Below are 14,181 nucleotides of genomic sequence, written 5' to 3'. Positions count from 1 at the left end.
GAACATAAATCTGCCAAGTAGCAATAGAAAGTATAAGGAAACATGCTGAATTCAGGCTGCAGATGCAAGAACCAGAGGTTGAGGTGCCCTTCTTCTTAGAAAGGAATGTGGAGAAGGCATCATGGTGGCCAGATCTAAAGCTATCTGAAGTAGGTCAGGTTCTTCTTATCGTCTAGCAACAGAAATCTTGTTTGTGTAAATAAAAATTCAACAAGTAGCTGAGCTACACCCCTATACACCCTACAATTTTTCAATCTGAATGCAGAAGCCCTTGCCCAGCTCTGAATATCTAATGTTAGTAGTGCACAGATAATGTTACAATTTTAAGATTTACTCTTTGTGTACACGCAAATTTTTCTTTTCAACAATGGAATTCTAATGGAAGAAGCAACCTGAGAGGAAAACTGAGCTTCTTGGGGAAAACCCAGGCAGTGCTGGGGCAGTTGTAATTTCTGCCCATGGTAAGCCAACAAGCAAATTCATTTTTATATAGACATGTAGTTGCAATGTGCAGTTGGATGAGGAGAAGCATGCATGCACCAGATGGCAAGCTGCAATGACGGAGCAGAGCTGTTCAAAATGAAAACACTCAAGACTGAAATACATTGAGACTGTTTAGAGCAACAATGGATAAAGGGACATTTCTGCTTCATTATTTACTTTGCATCTTATACTATAAACCCATCTTCCTCTCAGATACCCTCCCTCAGAGAATAGCGGATAGGATGTCCCCTTTGGAAAGACATGGTCCTTTTTCAAGTATATGGTCTGTGCTTTTGTTTCTTTTTAACCTGACAGCTTAATTTCAGCATATAATTCCTTTGTCTCTGTTATTAATGCTTAGAAATTTGATACTATTTGAGCTATATTTGATATTAAATAGAATATAATATTCCTTTGCATGAGCATAGTCTTACTGTTTATTTTCATTAATTGAACTTTTCATTACTGCTCTTACCCTACATACATACATTTTTGCATTGGTCAGGACTGGCTTTCTGAATATAATTACTATCTATGATACCACTATTTCCAGATTAGTGTCTCCTTTTGGATCATTTAAAATAACTAATTGACTGCATTTTTATCTCATCTCAAATGTTTCATCCCTTGAAGTTGACTTTGTCCCAGGTCAACATCACTGCTAAAACTTTGGGAGGCATTTCCAGTATGTGTCCTAGATAAAATATTGCCTATTAAGACATAATAATTTCCAGAGATGAGCTTTCTGATATAGTAGCCACAACCACAGATGGCTATTTAAATTGAAATTACTTAAAATAGTGTATTTCCTTAGTTAAGTAACCGTATTTCAAGTGCTGGTTTGCCACATATGACTAGAACATTTCCATCACTGCAGCTGGGTCATCAAAAACCCCAATGTTTGGAGGTACATGAATCTCCTCCTATGGTTCAGCAAATATCTATTCGTATTACTTATGTTATTTTAGGGAGTGTCTACACAAAACCAAAAGAACTAAAACGGTTTTTAAATTGTTTTGGACTGCTTGTAAGACAAGGACTCTATTTGATTTCATTTTCCCCTCTGGGCTGTTTACCTTTGCTCTGTGTAGACACCAAAAAATCATTGACAAAACCCAATAAAACTTTTTCATGGGAAGGCACCAAGTGAATTCCAAACAGAATAGTTGTCAGGATTGGCATTAGATAATAAGTTATTTATATTTTTAAGTAAATAAGATGAGGCCTCTACCTGGGCAGCCTTCTTTGAGCTCAAGTTACTCCTATCTTTGTAGATAACACAGCAAGTAATAATACATTTCACAGCACATTTAACTCAAGAGTCTGCCACAGACATCATTATATTCTTTATATGCAACTTGAATCACCAGTTGAGGAAACCAAAAGAGTAATTTCTGCTTTGGAATTATGACATGCCCCTTAGGTTCTAAGAAATGGAACAGCAAAGAGAAGCAGGCATGGATTTGAGACTCAGACCTGGGTTTCAGTCCAACCTCCACTGTTAACTATATGTGTGACTTTGGTAATGGCACTTAATCTCACTAAGCTTAGGTTTCTTCAGTGAAAAGCAATTCTCATTCTACAGAGTTACTGTGAGGGGTAAGAGATCTTCCACACAAAGCATTTTGGATTAATACCTATTTCAAAGTGTAGCTATTGCGAGCATTATTAGTCGTATTAATATTGCTATTAGTGTTAGCTATTAGTGTTAGTGTTAGCATTTTACAACCATTATCCTATCCAAAACAGCTTCAACAAGGATAGAACCTAATCATTAAAAGCTAATAACAGTACAAATGTTGTTTGAAAGCTAATTATTCTTAAGTAGCGAAATACTGAGTTGTCTAAATTCAAAACTTCTAACTTGCTCATTTTTTTCCAATACATATAGACTTTTGATCATATATTCCACTTACTGATTTTTGGACACATCTACTTAAATTGTGTGTGTTCAGATACACATGCAAAACTGTTAATGGAATGTCTCTAGGATAAGGGTTTTAAAAAATGCAAGGGGTCCTAGAATAAAACACTACAGAAGTATAAATGTGCAGGTATATTTATCAATACAGGTATGCATAAAAATAAATGCTTAAGCATATTTGTTCATGGAAATATTTCTTTTGGGGCATTAGTTCCATCTACCTCCATACAGCCTTGAACTGTAACCATCTACATTTACTTTTAGGCAGAACTTTCAGCCTTTTAAGGAATAAAAGGACAATAACAATTGATATATTATTTTTCAGATACATAATACGTTAATGGCAACCTTATTACATAAGTATTATTATCTTACATGAGTATTATTATCTCCATTCCAAACATGAAGATGCTGAGCTTTAAGAAAGCTCAGTGATTCTCAAAGCCACACAGCTGGGAAGTGGAGTGGATGGGATTTGAACCCAGGTCTGTCTCAACCCGAAGCCTCTTCCTATGTCACATGAATTACCACAGGATTCGCCATCCACTTCCCCTCCTCTCTATTGACCATTTGCTCTGAAGACACAAGAACAGAGCCTATACATTGATTTGGTTTCTCCTTGCTCATACTGTGGTCCTTGTCTTTCCTCTTGCCTTGTCCCAGAATCCCTTCTATTAGAGGGTCAAAATAAATCCCACGGTGTTGTTAACAAGCCTTTGGTACCTTGTCTATGTATTTTCAAAGAGTTTCACAGTATTCACTCAGCCAACTGCTTAGAAATGGAGATGAGCCAAGATCATGGATCTCTGAACAGGATTTGTCAAAAACAAACTCTGTTGCCTCCTGCTCTTTAAAGATCTCTCTCTTCCTTGCAGAGTACAAAGGATTACCTCAGAGTTCTTAGAATAGGGATTCCTTTCTGCTTGGCAAAGTTGATAACTGAAAAATGTCTTGAATGATTTAACGGACAACCTGAATCCCCCTCTACTTTAAAAACAGGAAGTATGAGAATCTGCCACATTCTGTCTGGAACTAGTCAACTTGTTCCTAGAAAACAAATACTGGAAGTAGTATTTTTAATCTAAAATGCACTCTTACCACCATACTGTTAGTAAAATTAGCAAGTGGGTATTCTATGCATTTAACCTCTAGTTACACGGTCTTATTTTCTAAAAAAGTATGTCCATCTTTTTGTAGTCATTTGCAGGCTACCCAGGGGTTGCAGATATAAGCATATCAAATGTAACATTTCACCCTTTATCCCCTCCCTAATGTTTTGTCTTAGATGTTTTCCCCATGTGGGGGTGTCATGAGCATGGTGGTAGATGGCCTATATAATTGGGTGTTTTCTTGTTTCTGGAAAGCTTGCTTAGTAAAGAATCCTAATGCTCTCCACATTCACATTCCAGTGAAAGGAGTTTTGCTTTCTGAGTTATTAAATATTCCAGTTTCCTTCCCACTACTACAGTTTAATCAAGTGTTAAAATTTCCCTACTGGGAAGTTGTTTCTCTAATAGGGAGAGAGCAAGAAATGTGGGTCACAGCCCGACAGGTATGTTTACGTCACTTGAAGTGTTTGGTACCAAAGGATAAGAAGGAAGGGAAGGGGGAGATTTCACACTTCAGAAGCAGAGCCTCTAAAAGCTTTTTTTCTCATAGGGAGCAAAAATGACATGAGGCCAAGAATGAGGCAAACTCTTAAGAGCAAAAGTTCGCATTTATCCAGGAACCCACTCAGTTAAGACAAGGATGGACATAATATTTCTGCAAGGAGAGGCAGGCTGATACCACAGTTCCTAGAGCTTCCTGATGTAGTAGGGGAAGATGAAAGGAAAGGAAAGTTACTTACTGTTTGGGTCTACGTTTTCACAGAGTTCTGTTTTTGCCTCCCCGTTGGGTCTGTCACTGGGTTTGTGTGACAGCCGTGAAGACATGGTGGCTGCTGTGACTACCGCCTTGAAGCTTCGCTTCCGTTTCTGGACATTGAGTTCAGGGTGGAAAATGATGATGTACACTTTCGGCATGTATAGCATCCCCAGCGCCACTGATGCACTTAGGTTCATGGAGATTGTAAGCGTGGTAGTTTGTATGTAGAGCTAGGAGACACAACACACAAGACACTATTACAAATAAAATGACTGCAAAGGAAGTCTGAATACTTAACACAATGTCAAGAATGACTCTGGCTAGGAGAGAGAGCATAGAAATCTCCAGGGCCTTCTCATAAAAAAAAAAAAAAAAAGGAAGTCAGAATGACTCTGCACATTTATCAGAGAATTTGTGCATATATTTAACTGATGGAATGCCTTTGGGTGAATCCATGTGCATGCTTGTCCTGGAGAAGTCTCCAAAATAAAGCTCAGAGTAGATCTTTATTCAGATTTGAGACACTTCCATCACAATGGCAGATGAATATGAAGATATGAAAATCATAGAAATTTGTGTACGGTGGTTATTTTTTATCCCCTATATGTATACAAAAGGATTAACACTATATGATTTCTTGCTCCACAAAGACCCTGGGACCTTTGAAAGTCATGTTAGTATATGTCCCTTTTTGCATTACTATTTTTTTGAACAGATCACCTTCACCATACCTACAAAGTAGTGAGTTAAGTTTCCCTGAAAAGTAAGCCCTTGTTGCTTAGTTCTGACTTACAAAACACCAATGGCGAGGAAGTGAGATCTAGTGATGTTGGCTTGTCCAATTGTCCAATTGACAAATTGCTAATATAAGGCAAAACCATTCTGACACTGTATTATTTGTAGTTTGGATGATGTCTCCATAACTATCCTGTCTCCTTTCACTTCTTTGAAAAATAAGCAAGCAACCATTCAGTTACTGCTCAGTGTGTTAAATCATTGCCTTGGTTATAAACTTGAAAAGGTGATGGTTGATGATGGGTGTGGGAAATTGTAATATCAGCAAGGCAGAAGCTCCTTGCCTTTGTCCAGTTATGTTTATGAAGTGCCCTCTTTAGTGATCCAGAACCGCACCTCTATATATTTACATATGTTTTCATTTTACATGACTACTAAAGGCTGGATTAAATAGGAAGTGATGGATGTGTTAATTAACTTGATGTGGTAATCATTTTTCAATTATACATATTAAATCATCACATTGTATGCCTTACCTTTTTAAGGTTGTATATAATTTTTGTCAATCATAACCTAGTAAAGCTATAAATAAATGAAAACATTCATCCATCCATAAAATTTCAATTACATTAAAAAATGAATAAATACCATGGCCTTTTATGTCAGTGGAAAACCGACAATATATTCGATCATGGTATTCCACAACTATGCCTTCCTATTGATCAGGGAATAAAATCTCCACCCTTAGTAGAGTCTATGAGGCCCCATGTGGTCTGCCCCCTGACAACTTTGTCAGACTAATTTGCCACCACTTTTCCCCCCACCCTTCTCCTCAGGTCACCATCCATATGGGTACTCTTTTAGGTCTTGAAGATGCTGTGCTCATTCAATCACAGAATCTTTTATACATGGGCTATTTCTTTATTCTTGTTTTCCTCTGTATGGAATGATTTTCTTCTGCTTCTTACAGCATCCATCCTAGGCTGCCCTCACCTACAGCCTCAAAGTTTAGGCCAGCTTCTTTGCGTATACACTCACAGAACTGTTGTCTTTATATCATTGGTCTCCACTTGTAATTATACACCCCTTGCCCCAATCTTTTGACTGCCCATCTCTCTGACTAGTCTACAAGTACCGTGAAGGCAGGAATATGTGTCTGTGGTACATCGTCGTGTCTGTAGTACTGGCAAACAGTAGGCAGAACTATCATAGATGAGTTCACTTGTTTGTATAATGGATGTCTTTTCCTACCTATGACTTACTGGTCAAACAGCCTTTCTTTAAACATACAAGAATTTGTTTCAGACCTATTGGCTGCCTGGATATTTCTGTAATATTTTTCGAACAGGCTCTGGTGAAGAAATTAAGAGAGACTTTGCCATCTCATGTGGAAGGAATACATTTTTCCAAAAAACATTAATTTGAATGTGCATGTCTTTGAATGGTTTTAAGGAACTGCCAGGGGCTAACTGTATAATACATAATGAATGTAAAATAGAAAGACAAAACAGTATTGAAGTAATGATCCTTTTGGTTGTGAATCAGACCATATTTTAAAAGCTCATCTTTTCCTATCAGGATGCTTGTAGTCTTTGAACTCCATTCCAACATGCCAGCCTACACTATTTAAGAAAGGCTACCATGGTCATAAGGCTTTATGAACCCAGGCAATGTTGGTTGCTTTCCTTGTGGTCCCTGATGTTATCCTACTAATGAGGACTTTGCAAACCGTAGCTTAGCAGTCCAAAAAAGAAAATATAATTTGACCTATGGGACCTTTGGTTTTGTTTCTTTTTCTCTGTTCATGAGCAAATTTTACAGTTGAAGAAATCAACTGTATAGATTTAAATTCTGACATTCATCTTATAGAGTGTTTGATTTCATTATTCTATGACTAGGGCCCATTGGGACTTGGTATTTTGTTTTGAAAGTTTTGCAGTCTTGGGGTGCCTGGGTGGCTCAATTGGTTAAGCACTGACTTCAGCTCAGGTCATGATCTCATGGTTCATGGGTTCAAGCCACTCTTCGGGCTCAGTGATGACAGCTCGCAGCCTGGAGCCTGCTTTGGATTCTGTGTCCCCCTTTTTCTCTGCCCCTCCCCTACTTGTGCTCTCTCTCTGTCTCTCAAAAATAAATAAATGTTAAAAAAAACTTTTGCAGTCTCTGATGACACTTCAGAACTATGTGAAAACCAACATTAATATCACTGATCAAATTCCTACTTCCATATTTCCTCTTTACACTTCATAGTGTTTAAGAATGAGTGGTCTGGAGTTAGTCTGAGTTCAGCTTTCATTTACTAGTTCTGTGACCTAGGGCAAATAATTTGCCCTCTCTATGCCTCAGCTTTTGCATTTGTAAATGGGGATGCTAATAACAGTACCTACCTCACAATGTTGTGTTGATGATTAAATGAGTAAGTATTTGTAAAGTATTTAGAATCATACCTAGAAATACTATAAAATTATTTTGGAATAAGTACATAGATATGCAGGCTTTCGCCTACAGATATCCAAGAGGTACTGGTCCTCAAAGATTCAACCCCACCAAGCCCCAAGAAAGGACCCATGTCACTTTTTGGCCTTTGGTGGGAGGATCACCTTTTGACTCTTTTTATTTCAGCATCAACTCTTAGTACATTCTTTTGGCAAGTTGTAATGTATTTATTTTTAGTCTTGAGGCTTTTCCTGTTTTACCTGATGTTTATTGTAAAATACATTACCCTGTTTAATCCTGAGTTTTTGACATTTTATCTTTTTTCAAATTTCTTTAGAGATATCAAGGAATCAGCGGCCAATTTGGTCCCCTTCATCAAAACATAGAGGCCCTTGATACATAGTTTTACTGAGATTAGGCCTGTTCCCAGGGCTGGCATTCAACTAAGCCTCATGGCATTCTGGCTGTCTGAGGATAATCCCCAGTCGAGCAATCTCCCCACCTTGGCCAGTCCTCCATGACTCAAGCCTATGGGAAGGATGCAGATTGCCTTGGAGTTTCCATATGTTTTGATCATTAAGGCTTAATTTTATCATTACCCTAAATGAATTTGCAGAATCTAGTTTCTGTTCCTTGGTTGAACGTGGCTTTTCTAACACCTATCATACATAATTCAGCTTTTAGAACAAGAGCATTTAGGCAAGGAATTTGCAGTCAAGCCAACAAAGAGCTTTGCATATATTCTAGAACAGTTTTTCTAAAGTCTGATCCATAGAATTTGGGGCTGTAAATATGCTCTCTGTCCCTCAGCTTCCTCAATTGTCAAATAAAGACAATAATAGTTCCTACCTCATATGGTGGTTTTGAACATCTAATTAATATATGAAAAATGTTTAGTGTAAGGTCTAGGAAATAAGTAGCCATGAAATGTTAACTACTATTTATATTCTGCCTAATATTTATTTATATTAGGTTATTAGGGTATAGATCTCAAGATAAGGCTTCCTCTGTAACCATTTTCATATATTTTATATTAAAAAATTATTTTAATGTTTATTTTTGTGAGAGAAAGAGACAGAGCATGAGTGGGGGAGGGGCAGGAGAGGGAGACACAGAATCCAAAGCATGCTCCAGGCTCTGAGCTGTCAGTGCAGAGACTGACATGAGGCTCAAACCCATGAACCATGAGATCGTGACCTGAGCCAAAATTGGACATTTAGTCGATTGAGCCACCCAGGCACCCCTAAACTTTTTACATATGTATTATTGATTAACTAGGTTGTAGTGTCTAAAACACCAGGCCTATTTAAATCTGGTCTAACTGAAATGTACCAGTAAGTATATTGTTAGGTAATACAGATATATGCTTAACTTAATTCTAGGCAAACCTCATCTGAATCTTCTCCATGTACTTTTTCATCTTGGTCTAAGTTCATTATCAGATAAAATGCTAATGTATACTGTGAGATGTCATTATAGTTTTGTAACATGGTAGCATTGGGGTCAGTTGAGTTCTCCTTGTCTTACTTTTTATTGTTAAGTTACTAAGAAATTTGAAAAGTGGTTGGATAGTGCTCATGAGCAACTTTGAGGTTTGCCAACTCTTCACTGTGAGTTTCAGAATTGGTGTATTTGAACACTATTTTGAGAGATTTCAAGGCAAGGTATTAATAGTTGTAATAGTGACAGGTTTCAAACTTTGAAAATTATAGTATCTGCAATACTGTCCAAAGAATAACAAAAAGAAAGAAGTAAGGAAAAAAATCTTCAGGGCACAGACACAGATACAAAACTAGAACTATCAGGAAAAACTCAGTTTCAGATTTTTGGGTTCATCCAAATACTCTCATCATTATTGCTGATGTCCTAGAAGTCTATACTACACAAATGAACTAACTGTATATTTGTACTAATGAATTACCATCTTTGTATAACACTTCAATTGGAAGACGAGTTCTGGGACTGTTTGATGGCATTAAACCATTGATAGGAGATTATTAACTCATGACCACCTGCTGTAAATTCACTGTTGTATTTTGCAGATAGATTCTGTGGAAGATGCCTTACTTTTTGGTGCATTCATCCACATATTGGTTCTCCATTTTTAGTGAGATAATAGCAAGTGCCTGCACTGGCCCAAACACTTAGTGTACCATTGTGAGGATGATAGGCATTTTCCCTCCATGAGGGTGCCATATTATAGTAGCAGGAGTAAGGCAATCAAGAACCAACTAATTCCTAATGCATTAATTGTTCACCAAATCCTGTTTCATACAATGTATATTTGCCCCTGTTTTCTCCTCCTCTTGGCATTTCCTCTGCTGACATGTTGTGCCTCTGACACCTTATTTATATTTGATACTTAATCCAGTGGTCCCTTCTACATAAAGCATTCCCTATGTCTCCAGTCAAGTCATTTCTCCTGTTAGCCACTTTCAAAGGTATACTCCAAAGAGCACATAACCTGATCTGCTCAGAAGAGTACAGCCAGTTAGTTGGGCTTTAACACTTGCTTTGAAAATGCAAATTCATTCCTTGGAGACTTATATATTAGGGAACAATTTGAGTATAACACAAAGTGCATGTCTCCACGTGTGATTTCTTCCCCACGAAATTCTGGATAACCACAGTAAACGGCATCCAGCTGTACCCAGCCATGCGGGAATACACAAAATGGACACACACACACACACACATACACACACACACACACCTCAAACACCTTCCTGTGTCCCCCTTGCACAATTTTATAATAAATCACAAGCAGCACACTTCTGGCAATTGCATCCACAAGCAAACTTTAACTCCTTTTTTAAAGATAAAATGCCATATTTATGGTAACATTTATGCATTTCTTCATTGAAATTGTGTAAAACCATGCCACCATTTTCATTAGATTTCTTTCTTTAAAAAAAGTCACTGGTGACGTTTTTGAGTATTGTGTCCATAACCCATTTTTTCCCATAAATCTTGTGTTTTTATTGCACAATTTTGCATAATATGGTAATTTGTAAGGACATATATGTCACATTGTAGCAGAAATCACTAGATAATAAGCACAATGACTATTAAAAGTGTGAACTTACTAAATTCTGGTTGAACAAAAAGTTCACTTGAAGCAAATATCCTTGGCATTCACCATTGTTTTAAGAAAAGTTATTATTTGTAGTCTGTTAGTATTATTATTTGTGTGTCCCTGTTTCCTTATTTCTAGAGTAGAGATAATAATGGTACCTATCTTTGGAGGTTGTTGGGATCAAATGGGTTGACCACTGTGAAATACACAGAAGTGTGTACAGCACGTATCAAGCACTCAATCAAGTGTATTAGTGTCTGTTTATTGGCTATAACATAAAATAGTTTTCCACGCTGTTTTTCTTCATATTATCTTAATACATTTCAAGATGATGATCTTTCTTATGAAATGTGAATCGCAGCCTTTTGGAGGGAGAGGCGTTTCATTAAGTTTGCTTCTATTTTGTTTGAAAGTATTCTCAAACCACTATTTTATCTGTCATTGACTTTCATGAAAAATAATAAATTTTGTGCATTCCCAAGTGACAGTTGGGAATTGGGACAAGAAGGCCTTAATGGAGTCTTTAAGTGGGATGAGAGACCCGTACCTCATGACATCCCAAAGTCTTTGTAACAAAAATGAAAAATGTGTCTGATGGACTCACAGTAAAGAGGAAGGATATGTTATTGCCTGACGGAAGTTTGGAACATTCATATGACTAAAGTGAAATGAAAGTTCCTGACAGTTAAGACCAGTGTTTTCCATCCTTACCACCTGCATGCCTTGTTTCCTAATTAGAGTAACCATGTTTTTGAGAAAAAAAAATGACATATGGTTGGTGATGGGACACGATGTTTGCAGTGGGACTTGCTCAGTCATCTGGGGGGTCAACATATTGAGGGTTCTTGCTCATACTGAGTTATCAAGTAAAACATGATGATAAAAGCATTCAGGATAATTATGGGGCAAATCTTGCTTTGTTGGAGTAGAGTCACATCTTCTAAAAGAATGACATTACAGAAAGAGTAAGATCTTTGTCATTAGAACTGATTTAAAATCTTGGCCCCAGATTGTTGGTTGGTGACTTTGGACAAGGTATTTCACCTCTGGCAAGTGACATTCAAAATTCAAGCCCTAGCAATTTGTTATCAGAGTCTCTGACATATAACCCTTCCTTACTCTACCACTACCATGGAGATCTTCTCACTATTGGAAGATTAAAAGGTATCATGTGAATAGTAGCGCACAGGGTCTGGAATAGGGTGGGTGCTCAGGAAATGCAGGTGTATTTATTAGAGTAGATGGCCCCATCTTCTGCAGATAATTTTCATGCTATTTTCTTTAGACCTCCTATCTTTGATGAGGTAATAAAAAGGGGAGAGAGGTGGGATATACATAAAGAGATACACACACCAAAGAGCATAGGCCACATTTTGTGGATAGGTGTCCGGCATAGAAGTATAAATAATGAAGGCAATCAGGTGATTATTGGACAAGATGTAGTTTTACTGTGTTTTGTTACCGTCATTTAGTATTTCTAGGCAGACATGATACATCTACACACAATTACATTCTTTATTTAGATGGACATAAGACAAACACTGCTGGTGAAATGTAAATCAATTTTTAGGATAAGTGATTGTGTCATGCTTGAAATCACCCACACCTCAGTTCCTTGCTCTTCTGACCAGAAGCCTGGTGCTGTGTTTATTCCAGTGAGTTGCTGGTAGTGCCAGTGACCACATTTGGTAATTTCAGTGTTTTGTTCCCTACGACATCCTCAAAAACTGCAGGCCACCTCAAGAGCCATTTCTTCCAGGCAGTCACTTCAGATTGTGCCAGACAGATAGAAGTATAGCCTCCACACACTGATACACACAGTTTCTTTCCTCCACCAGCTCTCTGAGTCCTCAATTTTGATTTCAAGATATTTTTCCCCATATAAGTCAGAAGATTTGCTCTTTTATATATAGACAGTCCTGGCACCATTTCCCCTGTTGTGTATCTAAAAGGATATTTACTATTCCTGCTGGTCTGAGATTCCCCACAATTGTTAGGTCGATGCCTTGCAGTGATTTAACATACAAAGGTAAATCGTTTTCTTCAGTCAGCCTGGAGAGATACACTTCTGCCAGATTCCATTGGCTTCCTTTGAACTCTTGGCCACATTCATCAGGAGTAAACCTACCAGCATTTTTATAGGAAGCAACATCAAATTCTTATAATGTGAAAATATTTGTTTGCATCTCACTGGGGAATACATTAGGTAAACTATGATGATGTTCTGTATGAATTTGCAAATAAACAAAGTAGATTAAAAAAAATAAGTCTGAACTTAAAGTATTCTGTTTATAAAGTTGTCACTTGGAATGTCATTGGAGTTTCTGTAAGTGCTAAGCTGTGTAATCTTGCCCACTCTTAAAGTCATCTTTATAGTTCTAATGAACATAAAGAGATAGAAATCAAATGAAAATATTGATGTCAAATTAATAGCTAAAAGAAAGAGATAATCTTTGCATTTATTGGGCATAGTCCATGTGTTTTAAGTTGGACTTGTAAAGTGTTCATTGAAACTGGACCTAAGAGTGTCATTGACAAGAAGACAAAGCCAGGCTCTTACTAAAAGAAAGCGCATTCTTATCTCAGTTTTCAACCATTGACAATGGCTCTCTGTTGAACTTTGACAAGTTTTGATCATCCTAATCATATAGCTTTCTCCTTTCTCTCTTTAGTTCTGGCTGTTATTTCTGTTGATCTTCCTCTGTTCCTTTTGGACTGTATCTTTCCTGTCTTGCTGCTGAGCAATGGTACCTTTCTTTTTGCCCTTCAAATTCATTTCCCCTTCCATTAGCTCAGTCTTCCATATATTATCTTTGCTTCTCTGCTTTTCCACTGCCACCTGTGTGGCGGTGTGCAAGTAAATAGAAGCAGGCCCCTGAACCTCTGCCATGGCGGTAGCATGCACTGGCACCCACTGCCACCCCTGGCTGATGGGCAAAACACTTCAACAGCTAGAAAGTAAGCCAGCTGAATTGCCCATGGAGGGGTACCTTATTCTCTGAACTCCTCATGAAGGCCCTCAGCTGTGTAATGGTTTAAGCCCCAAAGGAGAAAATAATTGGAATGAAACTTAGAAAATTGTAGACAAATAGTTGCTCAAGCCTATGGCCCTAACTGGAACAGTGAGGGCTCTGAGATTAGGCAGAGAAATAATACCCATTCATTATGCCAAGAGAAATATAGCATAAGTGAGCCTAGCTAAGGAGTAGGGGCTGAGTGGTTCATGGTTTTCATCCTAACCTCACAAGATACCCTTTGCTTTGCTTCTGTTTGCAAGGTCTTGGGTCAGGGATCTCAAAACTGCTATTTCCTATCTACTTCGTCTCAAGCCTGCAGTCTGGTCTCCTTCATCACCTGCTCTGAGTTTGTCTTCCTAATTTTCCTGGACTCCTTACCAGGCATGAGAGATTTTTCCCAGGTGTCATTTCTCTTTACAACTCAGTGCTGAGAGCAATGATTTTGGGGGCTTCACCTGTCCTGCTGCACCTGCTCAACTTACCATCACACTTGGTATGAAGATAAAAATCCTCATCATCGCCCAAGGAACTCTGCAGGTACCCCTTCTGCCTTCCCTCACCTTCTCCAAACCTTCAAATGTGCAATGCTGTGTCCATCCTCAAGGCTTTTAAACATGGTGTTCCCTCTCCCTAAGATGCCATTC

At 38.0% G+C, this 14,181-nt stretch overlaps 1 protein-coding gene across 2 annotated transcripts in view; it reads right to left on the bottom strand.

The window, feature by feature from the left end:
• GRM7 (glutamate metabotropic receptor 7) overlaps window positions 1-14,181 on the bottom strand; it is an 862,204-nt gene that overhangs the window by 52,261 nt on the left and 795,762 nt on the right. For both annotated transcript variants that reach the window (XM_047851063.1, XM_047851065.1), the window contains exon 9: window positions 4,257-4,503. In XM_047851063.1, the coding sequence (XP_047707019.1) occupies window positions 4,257-4,503 (247 nt within the window). The remainder of the gene's footprint in view (window positions 1-4,256; window positions 4,504-14,181) is intronic.

Source organism: Prionailurus viverrinus, chromosome A2, assembly GCF_022837055.1.
Source record: "Prionailurus viverrinus isolate Anna chromosome A2, UM_Priviv_1.0, whole genome shotgun sequence".
NCBI classification, from domain to species: Eukaryota; Metazoa; Chordata; class Mammalia; order Carnivora; family Felidae; genus Prionailurus; species Prionailurus viverrinus.
This window is presented reverse-complemented; position numbering and strand designations above follow the sequence as displayed.